This window comes from Pseudophryne corroboree, chromosome 7, assembly GCF_028390025.1.
Source record: "Pseudophryne corroboree isolate aPseCor3 chromosome 7, aPseCor3.hap2, whole genome shotgun sequence".
NCBI lineage: Eukaryota > Metazoa > Chordata > Amphibia > Anura > Myobatrachidae > Pseudophryne > Pseudophryne corroboree.
This window is the reverse complement of record NC_086450.1, coordinates 29656934-29677651: the sequence shown is the minus strand read 5'-3', so window position 1 is coordinate 29677651 and position 20718 is coordinate 29656934. Positions and strand designations below refer to the sequence as shown.

General features: G+C 49.9%; 1 protein-coding gene across 1 annotated transcript; it reads left to right on the top strand.

The window, feature by feature from the left end:
- Positions 1-8577: 8577 nt before the first annotated feature.
- Positions 8578-20210, top strand: INSIG2 (insulin induced gene 2). Its single transcript, XM_063932844.1, has 6 exons — positions 8578-8855; positions 11230-11513; positions 11597-11721; positions 19236-19402; positions 19481-19580; positions 19869-20210. Exons 2-6 carry the CDS (start codon positions 11279-11281, stop codon positions 19908-19910), a joined length of 669 nt encoding a protein of 222 aa, XP_063788914.1. The 5' UTR covers positions 8578-8855; positions 11230-11278; the 3' UTR covers positions 19911-20210.
- Positions 20211-20718: the final 508 nt, after the last annotated feature.

The following is a 20718-nucleotide window of genomic DNA, read 5'->3' as shown; positions in this document are numbered from 1 at the left end:
TGTGTCTGGGTATGACGCTGGCGCTGGGTGCTGTGTCTGGGGGTGACGCTGGCTCTGGGTGCTGTGTCTGGGTGTGACGCTGGCGCTGGGTGCTGTGTCTGAGTGTGATGCTGGCTCTGGGTGCTGTGTGTGGGGGTGATGCTGGCTCTGGGTGCTGGCTTCTGATGCTGTTCATCTCCCTTGTACTTCTGGTATACAGTAATAAGGATACGGGGGTGTTGTTGGGATTATTATAAGGGGAAGTTGTTGGAGGTGGCTGCACAGTTTGGGGATCTCTGGGGTTCTGAGTCTACACTTGGCGGGGAATGTATTAGGGAAGCAGACACAGTCTTAGCCTTACGAGGTGCCATCCGGCAGGACTTAGGGTTGGCAGGGTCTTGTTTGCTGACCCTCCCCTGCCACCATTTTTCTCTTAGGTTAATGTTATGATAAAATAATGACCAATGTAAATGCAATACAGTGGTCTGTGTCATTGTTTACTTAGGCCCAGATTTATCAAGCCTTGGAGAGTGATAAATTGCACGCAGCTAACATCATGTAACATGGCAGTTATCTCCACCCACTTTATCACTCTCCAGGGGTTAGTACATCTCCCCATTTGTGTAAACACTAAGACAGACTTGCTTACTGTCCCCGAAAATCAGGTAGCACTTCCGTTCACCTAGGGAAGTGGGCAAGTCTCCCGCATGCTGCCCCCCCCACCTCTGCACCCCACCACTTTCATCCCGTTACATAGAAAAAGGGGATGGGCGATGACGTGATCGCGCCAAATCACATAATCGTAGCAATAATGTGGGCATTACAAAGTGGGGGGCGGGGCTATCACCATGCCCCAGTACCGCCACGTCCACACCCCCTCTTGTGTGACCTGGCTGCTTCCTGCCGGAGGGAGTAGCCACAAAAGTAGGTAAGTATGCACTAAGGGGGGGGTTATCAAGGCTTGGAGAGAGATAAAACACTATTTTATTCTCCCTCCAGTGGGGTCGTGGACCACCACGAGGGAGAATAAGTGTCGGTATGCCGGCTGTCAGGATTCCGGCGCCGGTATACTGTGCGCAGGGATCCCGACATCCGGCATAATGAAGACCACCCTTTCTGAACAACCATCTAGGGATACCTTATGGTGCCGACACACGGTGCGATTCTCGCATGCTATTTGATCTTTTAGTTTGCGTCTAGTTCAAATCGCGCCGTGTGTGTTGTCCCTTACGATGCGATGCACGCTCCGTCTAGTCCAAATCTCAAGACAACACAGTATGTGCAGGCAGGTATATTTGTACTACATCACATATAGGGGGTAACTCAGATCTGATCGTAGATGTGCTAAATTTAGCACATCTACGATCAGTTTCTCTGACAAGTGGGGGGACGCCCAGCATGCCAGGTCCTGCCCCCCCCCCCCACTCCGCACGGGGGCAAAAGCATCGCACGGCAACGATGCTTTTGCACCTGGCGAGTAGCTCCTGGGACGCAGTGGGCTGTGTGTGATGTCACGCAGCTGCCGCAGCCCACCCCCTCAAAGGTCCGGACACACCTGCGTTGTCCGAACCATGCCCCGCCAGCTGTGTTCTAACGCCGTTGGCACGCCCCACGACCGCCTCTACCTGTCAATCAGGCAGGGGCGATCGCAGCCCGGAGATGCTTTTAGCATCTCACTGGGCTCCTGGGGTGCGCATAAGCAGTGCGCCCGCTGTCCAAGCGCACTCCACAAAGCACTTCAGACAGCGATCGCTGCCGCTGCAGCAATCCAGTCTGAATTAGGCCCATAGGCCCTCATTCCGAGTTGTTCGCTCGCAAGCTGCTTTTAGCAGCATTGCACACGCTAAGCCGCCGCCTACTGGGAGTGAATCTTAGCTTCTCAAAATTGCGAACGAAAGATTTGCAATATTGCGAAAAAGACTTCTCTGTGCAGTTTCTGAGTAGCTCGATGAATGGAGGATCGGGCGCTTACAGGTGCTGTGTTTCTAATGCTGCTGCTATGACGTATGGGGGTAGTTACACCCCAACCATATATTCAGAAACACACAAGAACAAAAATAGCAGCGCTGATTGAAATGTTGTGAGCAATTAAAAATAATAAGAAGGATTGAGTGATGAATTAATTTGGCAATTTAATAAAAATAAAAATATCAATATCGGCCTTTTTGAATAAAAAATGGATATGAATCCACAAACATTTACAAACACTTAAGATCAATACATATGGGTCAAATAAAATGATGACTGTCTAACACATTAGCATCCGTTCCTGATTAATAACCTGGACATTTTAGCAGATGGAGACAGACTGACAGCGCAGTCACACCAATACACTTTACCCGAATACCGTTAGAGGTGTAGTCCCTTTGAGAATGTCTCTGATGTTTTTTGCTCAAAATCAACCAGATTGGGGATCCTCATTTAACACGGTGTCCTCTTTGTCAAGATGGGGTAAATGGTGCTCCTTAGTCGTGGAAAAGTTGTCTCAATTGAACTGCAGATGACAAAGTCCAGTGTTTGGTCCGGATGTGATACGGCAGTCAAACTAGCGTGGTAATTGACCCAAGTGGCCTCCTCCTAACGCGTTTCACTGCAAGGCACTGCAGCTTTATCAAAGGTGACTTAGGTAGGCCACTGGCAGGATATTTATACCATAGGTGATTACCAAACAATAAACAGCTGATTCACTCAATCCTTCTGATACATCAAATTATACATAAAAACATTTATACTGACCCTTCTATGGGTTATTTGTGTAATCTAAGGACAGACTCAAATATAAAAGCTTTATTATTTGGAAGGGATTTGATCAAAAAAATAAATCTATTAATTAATAATGAACCCCTGTGGTACTGCTTCCGGGTCACGAAAGCTTATCGTCTAGATACAGATGTTTATTTCCCCCTTATATTTTTGTAAAATTCATATCAGTGGTTACTCATAGTGCATTAGCGAAAAACCTTTATTCACAGCTAGTACAAAAAGTTTCTTTTAATATCGTATTCTTCACTAACTCTTATAGTATTTCCGCTCGGTGGAGCGCATTTGCGTTCCATTAGACGGAGCTTATCTGCATGTCTTCCGGTCACGTGATATCCGCCGTCGCCGCTGCCTCTGGGAATCGTAGTACACTGTTGTATGGCGGAGTCCACGTGACCGGGCAGCGTGATCGTTGGCATAGTAGCTCCCAAACACTAAACTCTCCTTCTAGATCCACCATTTAAAAATAATTAGGGTTTCAAAACACCTCTTTCCTCACAATCCAGTGGTGAATGTAATGTCACGTGGACTCCGCCATACAACAGTGTACTACGATTCCCAGAGGCAGCGGCGACGGCGGATATCACGTGACCGGAAGACATGCAGATAAGCTCCGTCTAATGGAACGCAAATGCGCTCCACCGAGCGGAAATACTATAAGAGTTAGTGAAGAATACGATATTAAAAGAAACTTTTTGTACTAGCTGTGAATAAAGGTTTTTCGCTAATGCACTATGAGTAACCACTGATATGAATTTTACAAAAATATAAGGGGGAAATAAACATCTGTATCTAGACGATAAGCTTTCGTGACCCGGAAGCAGTACCACAGGGGTTCATTATTAATTAATAGATTTATTTTTTTGATCAAATCCCTTCCAAATAATAAAGCTTTTATATTTGAGTCTGTCCTTAGATTACACAAATAACCCATAGAAGGGTCAGTATAAATGTTTTTATGTATAATTTGATGTATCAGAAGGATTGTGTGAATCAGCTGTTTATTGTTTGGTAATCACCTATGGTATAAATATCCTGCCAGTGGCCTACCTAAGTCACCTTTGATAAAGCTGCAGTGCCTTGCAGTGAAACGCGTTAGGAGGAGGCCACTTGGGTCAATTACCACGCTAGTTTGACTGCCGTATCACATCCGGACCAAACACTGGACTTTGCCATCTGCAGTTCAATTGAGACAACTTTTCCACGACTAAGGAGCACCATTTACCCCATCTTGACAAAGAGGACACCGTGTTAAATGAGGATCCCCAATCTGGTTGATTTTGAGCAAAAAACATCAGAGACATTCTCAAAGGGACTACACCTCTAACGGTATTCGGGTAAAGTGTATTGGTGTGACTGCGCTGTCAGTCTGTCTCCATCTGCTAAAATGTCCAGGTTATTAATCAGGAACGGATGCTAATGTGTTAGACAGTCATCATTTTATTTGACCCATATGTATTGATCTTAAGTGTTTGTAAATGTTTGTGGATTCATATCCATTTTTTATTCAAAAAGGCCGATATTGATATTTTTATTTTTATTAAATTGCCAAATTAATTCATCACTCAATCCTTCTTATTATTTTTAATTGCTCACAACATTTCAATCAGCGCTGCTATTTTTGTTCTTGTGTGTTTCTGAGTAGCTCGAGACTTACTCTTCCAGTGCGATCAGTTCAGTGCTTGTCGTTCCTGGTTTGACGTCACAAACACACCCAGCATTCGCCCAGACACTCCTCCGTTTCTCCAGCCACTCCCGCGTTTTTCCCAGAAACGGTAGCGTTTTTTCACACACTCCCATAAAACGGCCAGTTTCCGCCCAGAAACACCCACTTCCTGTCAATCACACTCCGATCTCCAGTACGAAGAAAAAACCTCGTAATGCCGTGAGTAAAATACCAATCTTCATTGCAAATTTACTTGGCGCAGTCGCAGTGCGAACATTGCGCATGCACAGTTAGCGGAAAATCGCTGCGATGCAAAGAAAATTACAGAGCGAACAACTCGGAATGACCAGCATAGTACATTGTAGTGTATTCAAAATCTGATGTAGTTCAAATAGCATACCTCACTTAGGCCCTCATTCCGAGTTGTTCGCTCGCTAGCTGCTTTTAGCAGCATTGCACACACTAAGCCGCCGCCCTCTGGGAGTGTATCTTAGCTTAGCAGAAGTGCGAACGAAATATTAGCAGAATTGCGAATAGAAATTTCATAGCAGTTTCTGAGTAGCTCGACACTTACTCTGCCACTGCGATCAGTTCAGTCAGTTTCGTTCCTGGTTTGACGTCACAAACACACCCAGCGTTCGCCCAGACACTCCCCCGTTTCTCCAGCCACTCCCGCGTTTTTCCCAGAAACGGTAGCGTTTTTTCACACACTCCCATAAAACGGCCAGTTTCCGCCCAGAAACACCCACTTCCTGTCAATCACACTCCGATCTCCAGTACGAAGAAAAAACCTCGTAATGCCGTGAGTAAAATACCAATCTTCATTGCAAATTTACTTGGCGCAGTCGCAGTGCGAACATTGCGCATGCACAGTTAGCGGAAAATCGCTGCGATGCAAAGAAAATTACCGAGCGAACAACTCGGAATGACCAGCATAGTACATTGTAGTGTATTCAAAATCTGATGTAGTTCAAATAGCATACCTCACTTAGGCCCTCATTCCGAGTTGTTCGCTCGCTAGCTGCTTTTAGCAGCATTGCACACACTAAGCCGCCGCCCTCTGGGAGTGTATCTTAGCTTAGCAGAAGTGCGAACGAAAGATTAGCAGAATTGCGAATAGACATTTCTTTGCAGTTTCTGAGTAGCTCGACACTTACTCTGCCACTGCGATCAGTTCAGTCAGTTTCGTTCCTGGTTTGACGTCACAAACACACCCAGCGTTCGCCCAGACACTCCCCCGTTTCTCCAGCCACTCCCGCGTTTTTCCCAGAAACGGCAGCGTTTTTTCACACACACCCATAAAACGGACAGTTTCCGCCCAGAAACACCCACTTCCTGTCAATCACACTCCGATCACCAGAACGAAGAAAAATCCTCGTAATGCTGTGAGTAAAATACCTAACTGTTGAGTAAAATAACTAAGCGCATGCGTTCTGCGAACATTGCGCATGCGCAGTAAGCGACTAATCGCAATATAGAGAAAATCGGCAATGAGCGAATAACTCGGAATGAGGGCCTTAGTCCAAATCGTATAGCACACATTGTATAGGCTCAAATCTCGCACCCAGCACAAATAGCGCCGTGTGTGGGCCCCATTACACTACCATTTCCATTGTGTAAGAACCAGTGGGAACAGCGTACGCTAACAGCACAAATAGGATTACATGAAAAACTCCCGTTCCCTAAATACAAATATATTTCCTCACAAAAACAACAATAATATTCATGAAAAATCTCCCTGACTTCTCTTCTCCTAACCTCCTTCTTCTATTTTCTTAACCCTTGTGGAGCAAAGAACATTTTTCTTCCTCGGCGAGTTCCTGGAGCAGAGAACGTCAGTAAAACGAATGGGGTATTACAGCGACAAGCACAGAACCGACTCTAGTTCTCTCAGTAATGAGTTCATTTACAACTGCAACGGAGCTGTCACCCTGCAATATTCCCCACTGCTGGGAGAGTTCTGATGAGATGTGGCTGCGCTCCCAGCCATGACACGTTATACAGCTGCACAATCCACAGTAAGAGGACGCACGGTGCAGAACATTCATCTACACTCACACAGTACTCCTCAGCACAGCCGCACAGGGCCGGGAGTGGAGGTAATTATTGGAAGATGTCTATGACATGTAGACGAGCGTCTTGTTGGTACAGTTGTCAGCAAAGATGTCTGGTTATGCGATGTTCTGTTTCCATTCTCAGTAATGTTAATATTTAGCATTGTGCTGTGAGACCCCAGCTGCTGTGTGCAGGGGGAGAGGGGTTCAGTATGGTATGCCGGCGGTCGGGCTCCGGCGGTCCTGGACCCGCACGAGGGAGAATAAGTGTCGGTATGCCAGCTGTCAAGATTCCGGCGCCAGGATACTGTGCGCCGGGATCCCGTCAGTCGGCATACTGAAGACCACCCGGGGGAGAGAACTGTACAGGGCACACACCAGTCTTCCAGATCCAACCGCCGGGCATTAGTGTGTAACAGGTGGCGAATCTATAATGGGTGTACACGGGCCCCTGCGTCCGATAGGGCCTTACTGCGCAGCGTCTACTCCATATTTGGCTACTCTCCCGGAGCGGCCGGGAGGCCCCCGAACATCAAGTGGCACTCCCGGTCTCCCGTAAATGTGGGCAAGTTTCCCACACCCCCGGGGGCGCCCACATACAGAGCACAAGTGGGAGGTATAATCCATGCAGAATTGCGTCATCGGATCCCCGTCCCCCACTATACAACGTCTGATTTCTTTGCACTATATAGCGGGGGTGGAGCCGTAAGGACGCGTTCAAGCCGTCACCCCCCTTATGCCCCACCTTTGCGGCCGCCACAGCCCCTGTGCGATGACTGGTGCTATACCTTCCCGGAGGAGTGGGCAGCAAAGTCGGAGAGTATTGTCTACTCGCTTATGAGAAGGGGTCCCAGATGGAAACTGCACACGAGCCCCCTCCTCACTAGATACACCTCTGGTGGTGTGAGATCCCGGCTTCTGTGTGACCCGTCTTATCTACCGACAAAGCTCAAGGGGGAGAGAGACCTTTACAGAATATACACCAGTCTCCCTGCTGTAACCCCTGCGTATTTGGAGCCTATTTATCATTAAATATTTGTTGCATGTTCCCCTTAAACACCCATTTATAGGAATATCTGCAAATATTAAGTATCACTCAAATGTACTATGGAGTGGCCGCAGTCCTAACTAGTTTGTCAGGTTATTGCCGTGTTGTTCCAGCGATACGTCATTTCCTGTACCTGTGAGACGTCATGTTACTGGTACTTTGTATTTTCCCTATACGTCGCTGCATATGGGGCCTTAAACATAAAACATGATGATAAAATCATAGCTATATTTTCTAGGCTCCATTTTTCCATCTTTTGGAGCGCAGGCCTAGACTGCCAGAGGTACGGATTCATTTGTAAAGATCAGCGAATTACAATTGTTATAATTGCATGTTGTAAATGGAATAAGGGAAATCGCAGCCGGCTTTTCCTCAATATTGGAGAACTGGGGCATTACCTTCAGGGGGGGGGCTGTGAATATCGGGGAGGGCCTGCAGCTCTGCAGTCACTCACTGCCTGCTCAGTACAGCTGACCCTCTATCCTGGCCTACAAAGCGGAAACCCAGGAAACATCCGTCACATGTAATTACAAGGCTGGATGAGGATGATATGCCATGCTGGGGGAGGCGACCACTCTGTACAGTCCCTGTTTATTATTAAGAAAGAAAAAAAAAAAAATATATATATATATATATATATATAGTACACACAAATGTACCCTACTCTGCGCTTAAATGGGGCTGCACCTCTAGAATAACCCTTTTGCTAGCTAAGAGTCTTTTGCTAATGACAATTGGTTTATATTAATTTTAGAATTACTGTGCGCACTCTGAATCTTGTTTTGTATATATATATATATATATATATATATAGTGTTATTTATTCATTATTTATTCTACTTATTCCAATTGCAGCAATGAGGGCAGGATAATTGGCCGGAGCTTTCAGCAACAGTTTACAGCTATGAGCCTATGAGCAGGCTGTTACCTGTTAGTATTATGGTTACACAGGAGCAGGACATCATCACACTACAAATCTGCTCCTCCCATTAGCTAATACTCCACCAAGATGGCCGCTGAGTGCAGGACACGGACCTGTATCCGGTGCCTCTAGTAAGATGGACGTCCTCGCCTAGCGTCTTACTACTACAGAAGAGGCCCGGCTGGCTTTCCCTGAGGCGTAAGCGTACTGTAACAGATAGGACGGTCCACAACAAAATGGCGCCGGAACCGGAGTACAGAAGTAAAACACATTTCTGCCTCTAGGAACTGGAGTAGTCTCATATCGGGAGACTGAGTTCAACAAGCTAAACTGTAAAAAGCAGCACAGGCGGAGCGAGGGTGAAAGCGAGGCCTGGAGCGCAGAGGAGGTGTTTCCGGGTGCCTGACACAAACACAGGGTTGTGAGGTGAGAAATCGCTGTCTGGGTTCCCACCTCTCATCTAACACCTGTGTATAACCTCTCCCCCTTCCACCTGCGTGATCCCCCCCTCCCCCTATATCACCTGCCTGATCTCCCCTCCCCCTAGATCACCTGCCTGATCCCCGCTTCCCCATATCACCTGCCTGATACCCGCTCCCCCATATCACCTGCCTGATCCCCCCCCTCCCCCTATATCATCTGCCTGACCCCCCCCCCTCCCCCATATCACCTGCCTGATCCCCCCTACCCCTATATCATCTGCCTGACCCCCCCCTCCCCCATATCACCTGCCTGATCTCCCCTCCCCCTAGATCACCTGCCTGATCCCCGCTTCCCCATATCACCTGCGTGATCCCCCCTCCCCCTATATCACCTGCCTGATCTCCCCTCCCCCTAGATCACCTGCCTGATCCCCGCTTCCCCATATCACCTGCCTGATACCCGCTCCCCCATATCACCTGCCTGATCCCCCCCCCCTCCCCCATATCACCTGCCTGATCCCCCCTACCCCTATATCATCTGCCTGACCCCCCCTCCCCCATATCACCTGCCTGATCTCCCCTCCCCCTAGATCACCTGCCTGATCCCCGCTTCCCCATATCACATGCCTGATACCCGCTCCCCCATATCACCTGCCTGATCCCCCCCTCCCCCTATATCATCTGCCTGACCCCCCCCCCCATATCACCTGCCTGATCCCCCCTACCCCTATATCATCTGCCTGACCCTCCCTCCCCCATATCACCTGCCTGATCCCCCCCTCCCCCTATATTACCTGCCTGATCCCCCCCCCATATCACCTGCCTGATCCTCCCCCTCCCCCATATCACCTGCCTGATCCCCCCCCCCTCCCCCTATATCATCTGCCTGACCTCCCCCATATCGCCTGCCTGATACCCGCTCCCCCATATCACCTGCCTGATCCTCCCCCCCTCCCCCTATATCATCTGCCTGACCCCCCCCCCTCCCCTCCCCCATATCACCTGCCTGATCCCCCCTCCCCCTATATCATCTGCCTGACCCCCCCCCTCCCCCATATCACCTGCCTGATCCCCCCCTCCCCCTATATTACCTGCCTGATCCCCCCCTCCCCCATATCACCTGCCTGATCCCCGATCCCCCCCCCTCCCCTATATCACCTGCCTGATCCCCGCTCCCCCTATATCACCTGCCTGATCCCCGCCCCCCCTATATATCACCTGCCTGATCCCCGCTCCCCCTATATCACCTGCCTGATCCCCGCTCCCCTATATCACCTGTTTGATCCCCGCTCCCCCTATATCACCTGCCTGATCCCCGCTCCCCCTATATCACCTGCCTGATCCCCCCTCCCCCTATATCATCTGCCTGACCCCCCCTCCCCCATATCACCTGCCTGATCCCCCCCCCCTCCCCCTATATTACCTGCCCGATCCCCCCCCTCCCCCATATCACCTGCCTGATCCCCGCTCCCCCTATATCACCTGCCTGATTCCCCCCTCCCCCATATCACCTACCTGATCCCCACTCTCCCATATCACCTGCCTGATCCCCGCCCCCCCTATATATCACCTGCCTGATCCCCGCTCCCCCTATATCACCTGCCTGATCCCCGCTCCCCCTATATCACCTGTTTGATCCCCGCTCCCCCTATATCACCTGCCTGATCCCCGCTCCCCCTATATCACCTGTTTGATCCCCGCTCCCCCTATATCACCTGCCTGATCCCCGCTCCCCCTATATCACCTGCCTGATCCCCGCTCCCCCTATATCACCTGCCTGATCTCCCCTCCTCCATATCACCTGCGTAATCCCCCTCCATGTGTATCACCTGAGAGATTTCCGCCCCCCCCCTTATATGTGTCACCTGTGTGACTCCCAGAACACCCCCCCTCCTCACCCCTATGTGTATCGCCTGTGTGCCTCGCTTCCTCTCCATGTGTATCACCTGTGTGACTCCTCCCCCGCCCCATAATATGTGTGTCACCTGTCTCACCCCCCCTCCATGTCTATCACCTGTGTGACTCTCCCCTTCAATGTTTATCACCCGTGACTCCCCCCCCCCGACTCCATGTGTATCACCACTGAGATTTCCCTTCCCCTTTTGCAGTATCCTCTCCCTCCTGTCATCTATGTGACTACCCATCCCCCCCATATATCACCTGTGTGACCACCCCACTTTTAATATCTATGTGACAGTGTGTCTCTCCTGTCAGCTTTGTGACCACCCTGACCCTGTGTCTCCTGCATGAGATCCCGTCTGTATGATCTCTGTGACGCCCCGCTCTCCTTTATATTGCCTGGGCGACTCTCAGGGCTAGTATGAGAGTGTTGCAGTATTATTGGTCCTCTGATATTACTTGGTTTCCCCAATGTGCAGGATCTGGGTAGCTCTGTAGCTGCTGCCCACCTCTGGGTACCAGGAGGTGATGGGTGACGGAGATGATGAATCCTCTGCAAGATCAACAAGAGGCTTGCAGGACCCCGGCCGGAAGATGAATTTAGCCATCCGCGGCTTCCTCCTTTTCCTCATCGGTGTCTTCTTGGCACTGGTTTTAAATCTGTTACAAGTCCAGAGAAATGTCACCCTGTTTCCCCCAGATGTCCTCTCCAGCCTCCTGTCCTCGGCCTGGTGGGTGCCGCTCTGCTGTGGCACAGCCGCAGGTAGGAGTCGCCATACGCCTGCATTACTCTGGCCAGTGTTTATAACAAGATGCAAGTATCATTTGTTTCTTCTGCTGTCACAGCTGCCATCGGGCTCCTGTACCCCTGCATCGACCGACGCCTGGGGGAGCCACACAGGTTTAAGAGGGAGTGGTCCAGCGTCATGCGGTGTGTGGCTGTGTTTGTGGGCATAAACCATGCCAGTGCTGTATCCTTCCCTGTAAGATCCTCCAGATGGTTTCTTAGGGAGGGCGCAGTCTTAGGACAGAGGAGGGGTCCTTGTGTTAATGGTTTGGATATATAACAATGGTGGTATAAGTCCATAAGTAGATGTGCTTTTCCTAGATCTACAATCAGACCTAGGGGCCTATTTATCACCATCAGCACCCAGGATGCGGATGACAGGTGATAAAATCGCCCCAACGCGCACTGCGATAATTGATTACATAGCAGGGATGAATCAATTATCGCATGCAGGGACAGAGCTTGCGGTCTAGCTCTGTCCCTGCGATGACACTCCGCAGCATCATCGGGGTATTTTTCGTAAAAAATTCCCCCGATGACCTGCTGCGCATGCGCCGCCCCGGCCGACACCGCCGCCGCCCGGTTGACACCCACCCCCCTTCCCCGTCGTGACTACCCCCACGCGCCGCGGACTTCCCCCTCCCCCCACCAGAAGATCAATATATTCACCTGTCCATGGAGCCGGTCCACGCTGCTTCAGGAGGCTGCCGGGCGCTGGGTCTTTCTCCTGCACTGTGACTCCCGGTGCTGTAAAGTGCGCTGCCGTTTTGCAGCGTCCCTTTACTGCACCGGGGTCACATTGCAGCATATGGGGGACCCGGCGCCAGCAGCGCTCACCGGAGCAGCGGACACCGGCTCCCTGGACAGGTGAGTATATTGGCCCTCATTCCGAGTTGTTCGCTCGGTAAAAATCTTCGCATCGCAGCGATTTTCCGCTTAATGCGCATGCGCAATGTCCGCACTGCGACTGCGCCAAGTAAATTTGCTATGCACTTAGTAATTTTACTCACGGCTTTTTCATCGTTCTGGCGATCGTAATGTGATTGACAGGAAATGGGTGTTACTGGGCGGAAACAGGCCGTTTTATGGGCGTGTGGGAAAAAACGCTACCGTTTCCGGAAAAAACGCAGGAGTGGCCGGAGAAACGGAAGAGTGTCTGTGCGAACGCTGGGTGTGTTTGTGACGTCAAACCAGGAACGACAAGCACTGAACTGATCGCAGATGCCGAGTAAGTCTGAAGCTACTCAGAAACTGCTACGAGGTGTGTAATCGCAATATTGCGATTACTTCGTTCGCAATTTTAAGATGCTAAGATTCACTCCCAGTAGGCGGCGGCTTAGCGTGAGCAACTCTGCTAAAATCGCTTTGCGAGCGAACAACTCGGAATGACCTCCATTGTTTTTTTGTTTTTTTTACATTTTTTTTTTTCTTTTTACACTGTGATCAGCTATGTGTGTCAATCGGACACACATAGCTGTCACTCTGCTGGGTCCCCGTTGGGCAAAAGGGTGCAGAACGCTGGCGAGCTTATCACAGGGCACACTGCAGTATTTTTTCAAATTTTTTTTTTTTTTTTTTTTTTAGTAAATTTGGCCACATCGCATTTCCCATTATAAGTATGGGGAATGCGATGTGGGTTACTAAAAAAAAAAGTGAATGAAAGGGTTTGGAGCAGTTTTTCATGAAAACTGCTCCAAATGCCCTTTAATACATTCAGGTGATACTAAAATAATGTGAAAAAGGTGTGAAAACAGAAAATAAGAATTTACTCACCGGTAATTCTATTTCTCGTAGTCCGTAGTGGATGCTGGGGACTCCGTAAGGACCATGGGGAATAGCGGGTTCCGCAGGAGACTGGGCACTCTAAAGAAAGATTTAGTACTATCTGGTGTGCACTGGCTCCTCCCTCTATGCCCCTCCTCCAGACCTCAGTTAAGGAAACTGTGCCCGGAAGAGCTGACATTACAAGGAAAGGATTTTGGAATCCAGGGTAAGACTCATACCAGCCACACCAATCACACTGTACAACTTGTGATAAACTTACCCAGTTAACAGTATGAACAACAACCGAGCATCACTCAACCGATGCTACATAACCATAACCCTTTGTTAAGCAATAACTATATACACGTATTGCAGAAAGTCCGCACTTGGGACGGGCGCCCAGCATCCACTACGGACTACGAGAAATAGAATTACTGGTGAGTAAATTCTTATTTTCTCTAACGTCCTAGTGGATGCTGGGGACTCCGTAAGGACCATGGGGATTATACCAAAGCTCCCAAACGGGCGGGAGAGTGCGGATGACTCTGCAGCACCAAATGGGCAAACACCAGGTCCTCCTCAGCCAGGGTATCAAACTTGTAGAACTTTGCAAATGTGTTTGAACCCGACCAAGTAGCAGCTCGGCAAAGCTGTAATGCCGAGACCCCTCGGGCAGCCGCCCAAGAAGAGCCCACATTCCTTGTGGAATGGGCTTTCACTGATTTTGGATGCGGCAATCCAGCCGCAGAATGAGCCTGCTGAATCGTATTACAGATCCAGCGAGCAATGGTTTGCTTTAAAGCAGGAGCACCCAGCTTGTTGGATGCATACAGGATAAAGAGCGAGTCAGTTTTCCTGACTCCAGCCGTCCTGGCAACATAGATCTTCAAAGCCCTGACTACATCAAGCAACTTGGAATCCTCCAAGTCACGAGTAGCCGCAGGCACCACAATGGGTTGGTTCAGATGAAAAGATGACACCACCTTTGGCAGAAACTGCGGACGAGTTCGCAATTCTGCCCTATCCATATGGAAAACCAGATAGGGGCTTTTACATGATAAAGCCACCAATTCTGACACACACCTAGCTGAGGCTAGGGCCAACAGCATGACCACTTTCCACGTGAGATACTTTAGCTCCACTGTCTTAAGTGGCTCAAACCAGTGGGATTTCAGGAAAGCCAAGACCACGTTAAGATCCCAAGGTGCCACTGGTGGCACAAAAGGAGGCTGAATATCCAGCACTCCCTTAACAAACGTCTGAACCTCAGGCAGTGAAGCCAGTTCTTTTTGAAAGAAAATGGATAGGGCCGAAATCTGGACCTTTATGGACCCTAATTTTAGGCCCATAGTCACACCTGACTGTAGGAAGTGCAGGAATCGGCCCAGCTGGAATTCCTCTGTAGGGGCCTTCCTGGCCTCACACCAAGCAACATATTTTCGCCATATACGGTGATAATGTTTTGCTGTCACGTCCTTCCTAGCCTTTATCAGCGTAGGAATAACTGCTTCCGGAATGCCCTTTTCTGCTAGGATCCGGCGTTCAACCGCCATGCCATCAAACGCAGCCGCGGTAAGTCTTGGAACAGACAGGGCCCCTGTTGCAACAGGTCCTGTCTGAGAGGCAGAGGCCATGGGTCCTCTGTGAGCATTTCTTGCAGTTCCGGGTACCAAGTCCTTCTTGGCCAATCCGGAACAATGAGTATTGTTCTCACTCTTCTTTTTCTTACGATTCTCAGTACCCTGGGTATGAGAGGAAGAGGAGGAACCACATAGACCGACTGGAATACCCAGGGTGTCACCAGTGCGTCCACAGCTATCGCCTGAGGGTCCCTTGACCTGGCGCAATACCTCTTTAATTTTTTTGTTGAGGCGGACGCCATCATGTCCACCTGTGGCAGTTCCCATCGATTTACAATCTGCGTGAAGACTTCTTGATGAAGTCCCCACTCTGCCGGGTGGAGGTCGTGTCTGCTGAGGAAGTCTGCTTCCCAGTTGTCGACTCCCGGAATGAACACTGCTGACAGTGCTTGCACGTGATTCTCCGCCCAACGAAGAATCCTGGTGGCTTCCGCCATTGCCACCCTGCTTCTTGTGCCGCCCTGGCGATTTACATGAGCGACTGCCGTGATGTTGTCTGACTGAATCAGCACTGGTTGGTCTCGAAGCAGAGGCTCCGCTTGACTCAGGGCGTTGTATATGGCCCGTAGCTCCAGGATATTTCTGTGCAGACAAGTCTCCTGACTTGACCACAGCCCTTGGAAGTTTCTTCCTTGAGTGACTGCCCCCCACCCTCGGAGGCTTGCAACCGTGGTCACCAGGACCCAGTCCTGTATGCCGAATCTGCGGCCCTCGAGGAGGTGAGCACCTTGTAGCCACCACAGAAGAGACACCCTGGCCCTGGGGGACAGGGTGATCATCCGATGCATCTGAAGATGCGATCCGGACCACTTGTCCAGCAGATCCCACTGAAAGATCCTCGCATGGAACCTGCCGAAGGGAATGGCTTCGTATGACGCCACCATCTTTCCCAGGACTCGTGTGCAGTGATGCACCGACACCTGTTTTGGCTTTAGGAGGTCTCTGACCAGAGTCACGAGCTCCTGAGCCTTCTCCTCCGGGAGAAACACCTTCTTCTGGTCTGTGTCCAGAATCATGCCCAGGAAGGGCAGACGCGTCGCAGGAATCAGCTGCGACTTTGGAATGTTCAGAATCCAGCCGTGCTGACGCAACACTTCCTGAGAGTGTGCTACGCTGATCAGCAACTGCTCCCTGGACCTCGCCTTTATGAGGAGATCGTCAAAGTATGGGATAATTGTAACCCCTTGCTTCCGAAGGAGCACCATCATTTCCGCCATCACCTTGGTAAAAACTCTCGGTGCCGTGGACAGGCCAAACGGCAACGTCTGGAATTGGTAATGACAGTCCCGTACCACAAACCTGAGGTACTCCTGATGAGGCGGATAAATGGGGACATGCAAGTAAGCATCCTTGATGTCCAGAGACACCATAAAATCCCCTTCCTCCAGGCTTGCAATGACCGCCCTGAGCGATTCCATCTTGAACTTGAATTTCTTCAGATAAATGTTCAGGGATTTTAAATTTAAAATGGGTCTGACCGAACCGTCCGGTTTCGGTACCACAAACATAGTGGAATAGTAGCCCCTTCCCCGTTGAAGGGGGGGAACCTCTACCACCACCTGCTGGAGAAAAAGTTTGTGAATTGCCGCTAACACTATCTCCCTTTCCATGGGGGAAGTTGGTAAGGCCGATTTTAGGTAACGGTGAGGGGGCATCACCTCGAATTCCAGCTTGTATCCCTGAGACACAATTTGTATAGCCCAAGGATCCACCTGTGAGCGAACCCACTGGTGGCTGAAATGTCGGAGACGCGCCCCCACGGCTCCTGGCTCCGCCTGTGGAGCCCCAGCGTCATGCGTTGGATTTAGTGGAAGCCGGGGAAGACTTTTGTTCCTGGGAACTAGCTGCATGGTGCAGCTTTTTTCCTCTACCCCTGCCTCTGGCAAGAAAGGATGCACCTCTGACCTTCTTGCTCTTCTGAGAACGAAAGGACTGCATTTGGTAATACGGTGCTTTCATAGGTTGTGGAGGGACATAGGGCAAGAAATTTGACTTCCCAGCCGTAGCTGTGGAAACTAGGTCCGAGAGACCGTCCCCAAACAATTCCTCACCCTTATAAGGTAAAACCACCATGTGTTTTTTAGAGTCGGTATCCCCTGTCCATTGCCGAGTCCATAAGACCCTTCTGGCAGAAATGGACATTGCGTTAACTCTAGAGCCCAGCAGGCAAATGTCCCTCTGGGCATCCCGCATATATAGGACCACGTCCTTGATATGTGCCAGGGTCAGTAGAACAGTGTACCTGTCCAGGGTATCTATCTCCTCAGACAGAGTATCCTTCCATGCAGCTACCGCACTACACATCCAGGCCGAAGCAATTGCTGGCCTCAGCAGTGTGCCAGAATGTGTATAAACAGACTTCAGGATAGCTTCCTGCTTTCTATCCGCAGGATCCTTTAGGGCGGCCGTATCCGGAGACGGCAGGGCCACCTTCTTAGACAAGCGTGTCAACGCCTTGTCTACCCTAGGGGAGGATTCCCAGCGTAACCTGTCCGTTGGCGGGAAAGGATACGCCATAAGTAACCTCTTGGAAACTATCACCTTCCTGTCAGGGGAATCCCACGCTTTTTCACATAATTCATTTAATTCATGTGAAGGGGGAAAAGTCACCTCATGCTTTTTCTCCCCATACATTTAAATCCTCTTGTCAGGGACAGGATTTTCCTAAGAAATGTGTAATACATCGTTCATTGCTACAATCATGTAGCGGATGGCTTTAGTCATTTTAGGCTGCAACTTTGCCTCATCGTCATCGACACTGGAGTCATATTCCGTGTCGACATCTGTGTCAACTATCTGGGATAGTGTGCGCTTTTGAGACCCTGACGGCCTCTGCGCTGTAGGATCAGGCATGGGTTGAGACCCTGACTGTCCCAAGGTTACAGTTTTATCCAATCTGTTATGCAAGGAGTTTACATTATCATTTAACACCTTCCACATATCCATCCAATCAGGTGTCGGCACCGTCGGCGGCGACACCACACTCAGCTGCACTTGTTCTGCCTCCACGTATCCTTCCTCATCAAACATGTCGACACAGGCGTACCGACACACATCACACACACAGGGAATGCTCTGACTGAGGACAGGACCCCACCAAGGCTTTTGGGGAGACAGAGAGAGAGTATGCCAGCACAAACCCCAGCGCTATATAACCCAGGGATTACATTGTACCTTAGTGTTTACCCTGTAGCTGCTGTTAAAATATTTCTGCGCCTAAATTTATGTGCCCCCCTCTCTTTTTTACCCTCTAATGCACCTGTATACTGCAGGGGAGAGCCTGGGGAGCGTCCTTCCAGCGGAGCTGTGAAGAGAAAATGGCGCTGGTGTGCTGAGGAAGAAGGCCCCGCCCCCTCAGCGGCGGGCTTCTGTCCCGCTTTAATGTGTAAAAAATGGCGGGGGCTCGGGCATATATACAGTACCAGACTGTATATATGTCTACTTTTGCCAAAAAGGTACTTAATTGCTGCCCAGGTGGCCGCCCCCTACAGTGACCGGAGTGTGCGGTGTGCTGTGGGAGCAATGGCGCACAGCTGCAGTGCTGTGCGCTACCTTAAGTGATGACAGGAGTCTTCAGCCGCCGATTTCGATGTCTTCATGCTTCTGCTGCTGCTGTTCTTCTGGCTCTGCGAGGGGGACGGCGGCGCGGCTCCGGGAACGTACGATCAAGGTTAGGTACCTGTGTTCGATCCCTCTGGAGCTAATGGTGTCCAGTAGCCTAAGAAGCGCTACCTAGCTGCCGTGAGTAGGTTTGCTTCTCTCCCCTCAGTCCCTCGTAGCAGAGAGTCTGTTGCCAGCAGAAGCTCTCTGAAAATAAAAAACCTGACAAAATACTTTCTTTTCTAGCAAGCTCAGGAGAGCCCACTAGGAGCACCCAGCTCTAGCCGGGCACAGATTCTAACTGAGGTCTGGAGGAGGGGCATAGAGGGAGGAGCCAGTGCACACCAGATAGTTCTAAATCTTTCTTTAGAGTGCCCAGTCTCCTGCGGAGCCCGCTATTCCCCATGGTCCTTACGGAGTCCCCAGCATCCACTAGGACGTTAGAGAAAACATCCTTTTTCACATTATTTTAGAAAAAATAATGTTAATAAATAGACCCCCTAGTCCTTAATAAACCGATAGATGAGGAAGTAGAGGAGACAAAGCCGCCAGACCCTGGGCAGGGAACGAGGGGAAGAGAATAAGTAAAATCGGGAGATCTGTGAATACTGGCTGCTTGTGTTTTATTTCCCTTTTTCCGCGTCGTTGGTTTGTATTGCAGCCTCTTGTGTTCTCCTTGACCGTCATCCACCAGAAAGTGGACTTTGCCAACAACATGCAGCTGTCTCTCACGCTAGCTGCCTTGGCCATTGGGCTGTGGTGGACGTTTGACCGGTCACGGAGTGGCCTGTGCCTGGGAATGGGAATAGCTTTCTTTGCCACGCTCGTCTCTCAGCTGTTGGTGTATAACGGGGTATACCAGTAAGTGCTTTCTGCTCATTAGGGGGCCCAAATGTCTTTATGGGTTGCAAATTGACCACTGTCGTCCTCTTTCTATAGGTACACGTCCCCTGACTTTCTCTATGTGCGATCATGGCTGCCGTGTATCTTTTTTGCTGGAGGTATAACCATGGGAAACATCGGACGTCAGCTAGAGATGGTAGGTGGTACAGTGGCTGGGGGGGTACAAGGTCAGACGGTCATGGAGGCTTGGAGATGGATGAGAGAGATTCTTTTGTTCCGGCTTTACGTTTCGTGATTAGATCATTATTTATAGGTATGCATATACCAGTGTATATATAGCATTCGGTTTCCTCTTACATCATGCTGTAAAATGCACCCAGGATGCGTTTGTTAAGGATAACTCCTATAGCCGCCAAGAGTAAAATGATCGTAACGTATAGAGAGTGGTTATTGTCTAAGCTTCGCCATTGTCTTATTGTTTCAGTACGAGAGGAAAAGCCTGACGGATAAATCTCACAGGGACTGAGAGTAAAGGATGATTCCGGCCAAAGGGAACAGACAAGTCATTGGGAAGTCGGAAGGACCCTAGTACTGTCCTCCAGCACTGTGAGGTATTGCAATCTGTGATTGCTGCTGGGAGGTAAAACCTGCCAGGCCGGAGACTCTATGGGGTAGCGAACATTGAGGGGTTCTGCACAGACGATGTGTCCTGTAATACCCTCTTCTCTCAGGGGCGCTGGGATCGGCCTGCAGATATCCCGTCTCCGCCACAGCTGTATTCTGTGCACAGAACTTGCCTTGTGTCGTTAATACAGAATTGAAATGATATATTGCGTCACAGAATTTTTTTGGGGGGGGACAAAATAACACATGAAGCATCGGATCCACAACCTGCCCTGCTGTTATCATACAGTGTGTACAATATTCTGTTTTATATCCTGGCTTCTTCTCCATGGTAAATCCTGTCAGTGTTTCATTGGATGAAGTAATAATGACACCGACTAAACGCCACAATGGTGACACGTATGTGCAGGTGATGAACGTGGAGCGTGGGTATTGTTATTTCCAACTGGAAGCACTCCTCCTCCTCCTCCTCCGTCCGTCTGTCTCCTGGTGCTAAATAAACATCTAGTATTTGTTAGCGCTCTGTTTCCGAGGTCTGACTGTGCTGTGCGATTGACGTCTGTGTGTGTATTGTGCGATCACAAAGTCGATCTTCCTGCAGTTTCTCAGCTGATACACCGACCCCACAGTCCTGAGGAGCACCCATTTGCCCGCCGTTCTGCTTTCCCTCTGCGTTCCATGCTGAGGTAACCATTGCTTGTGTAACATTG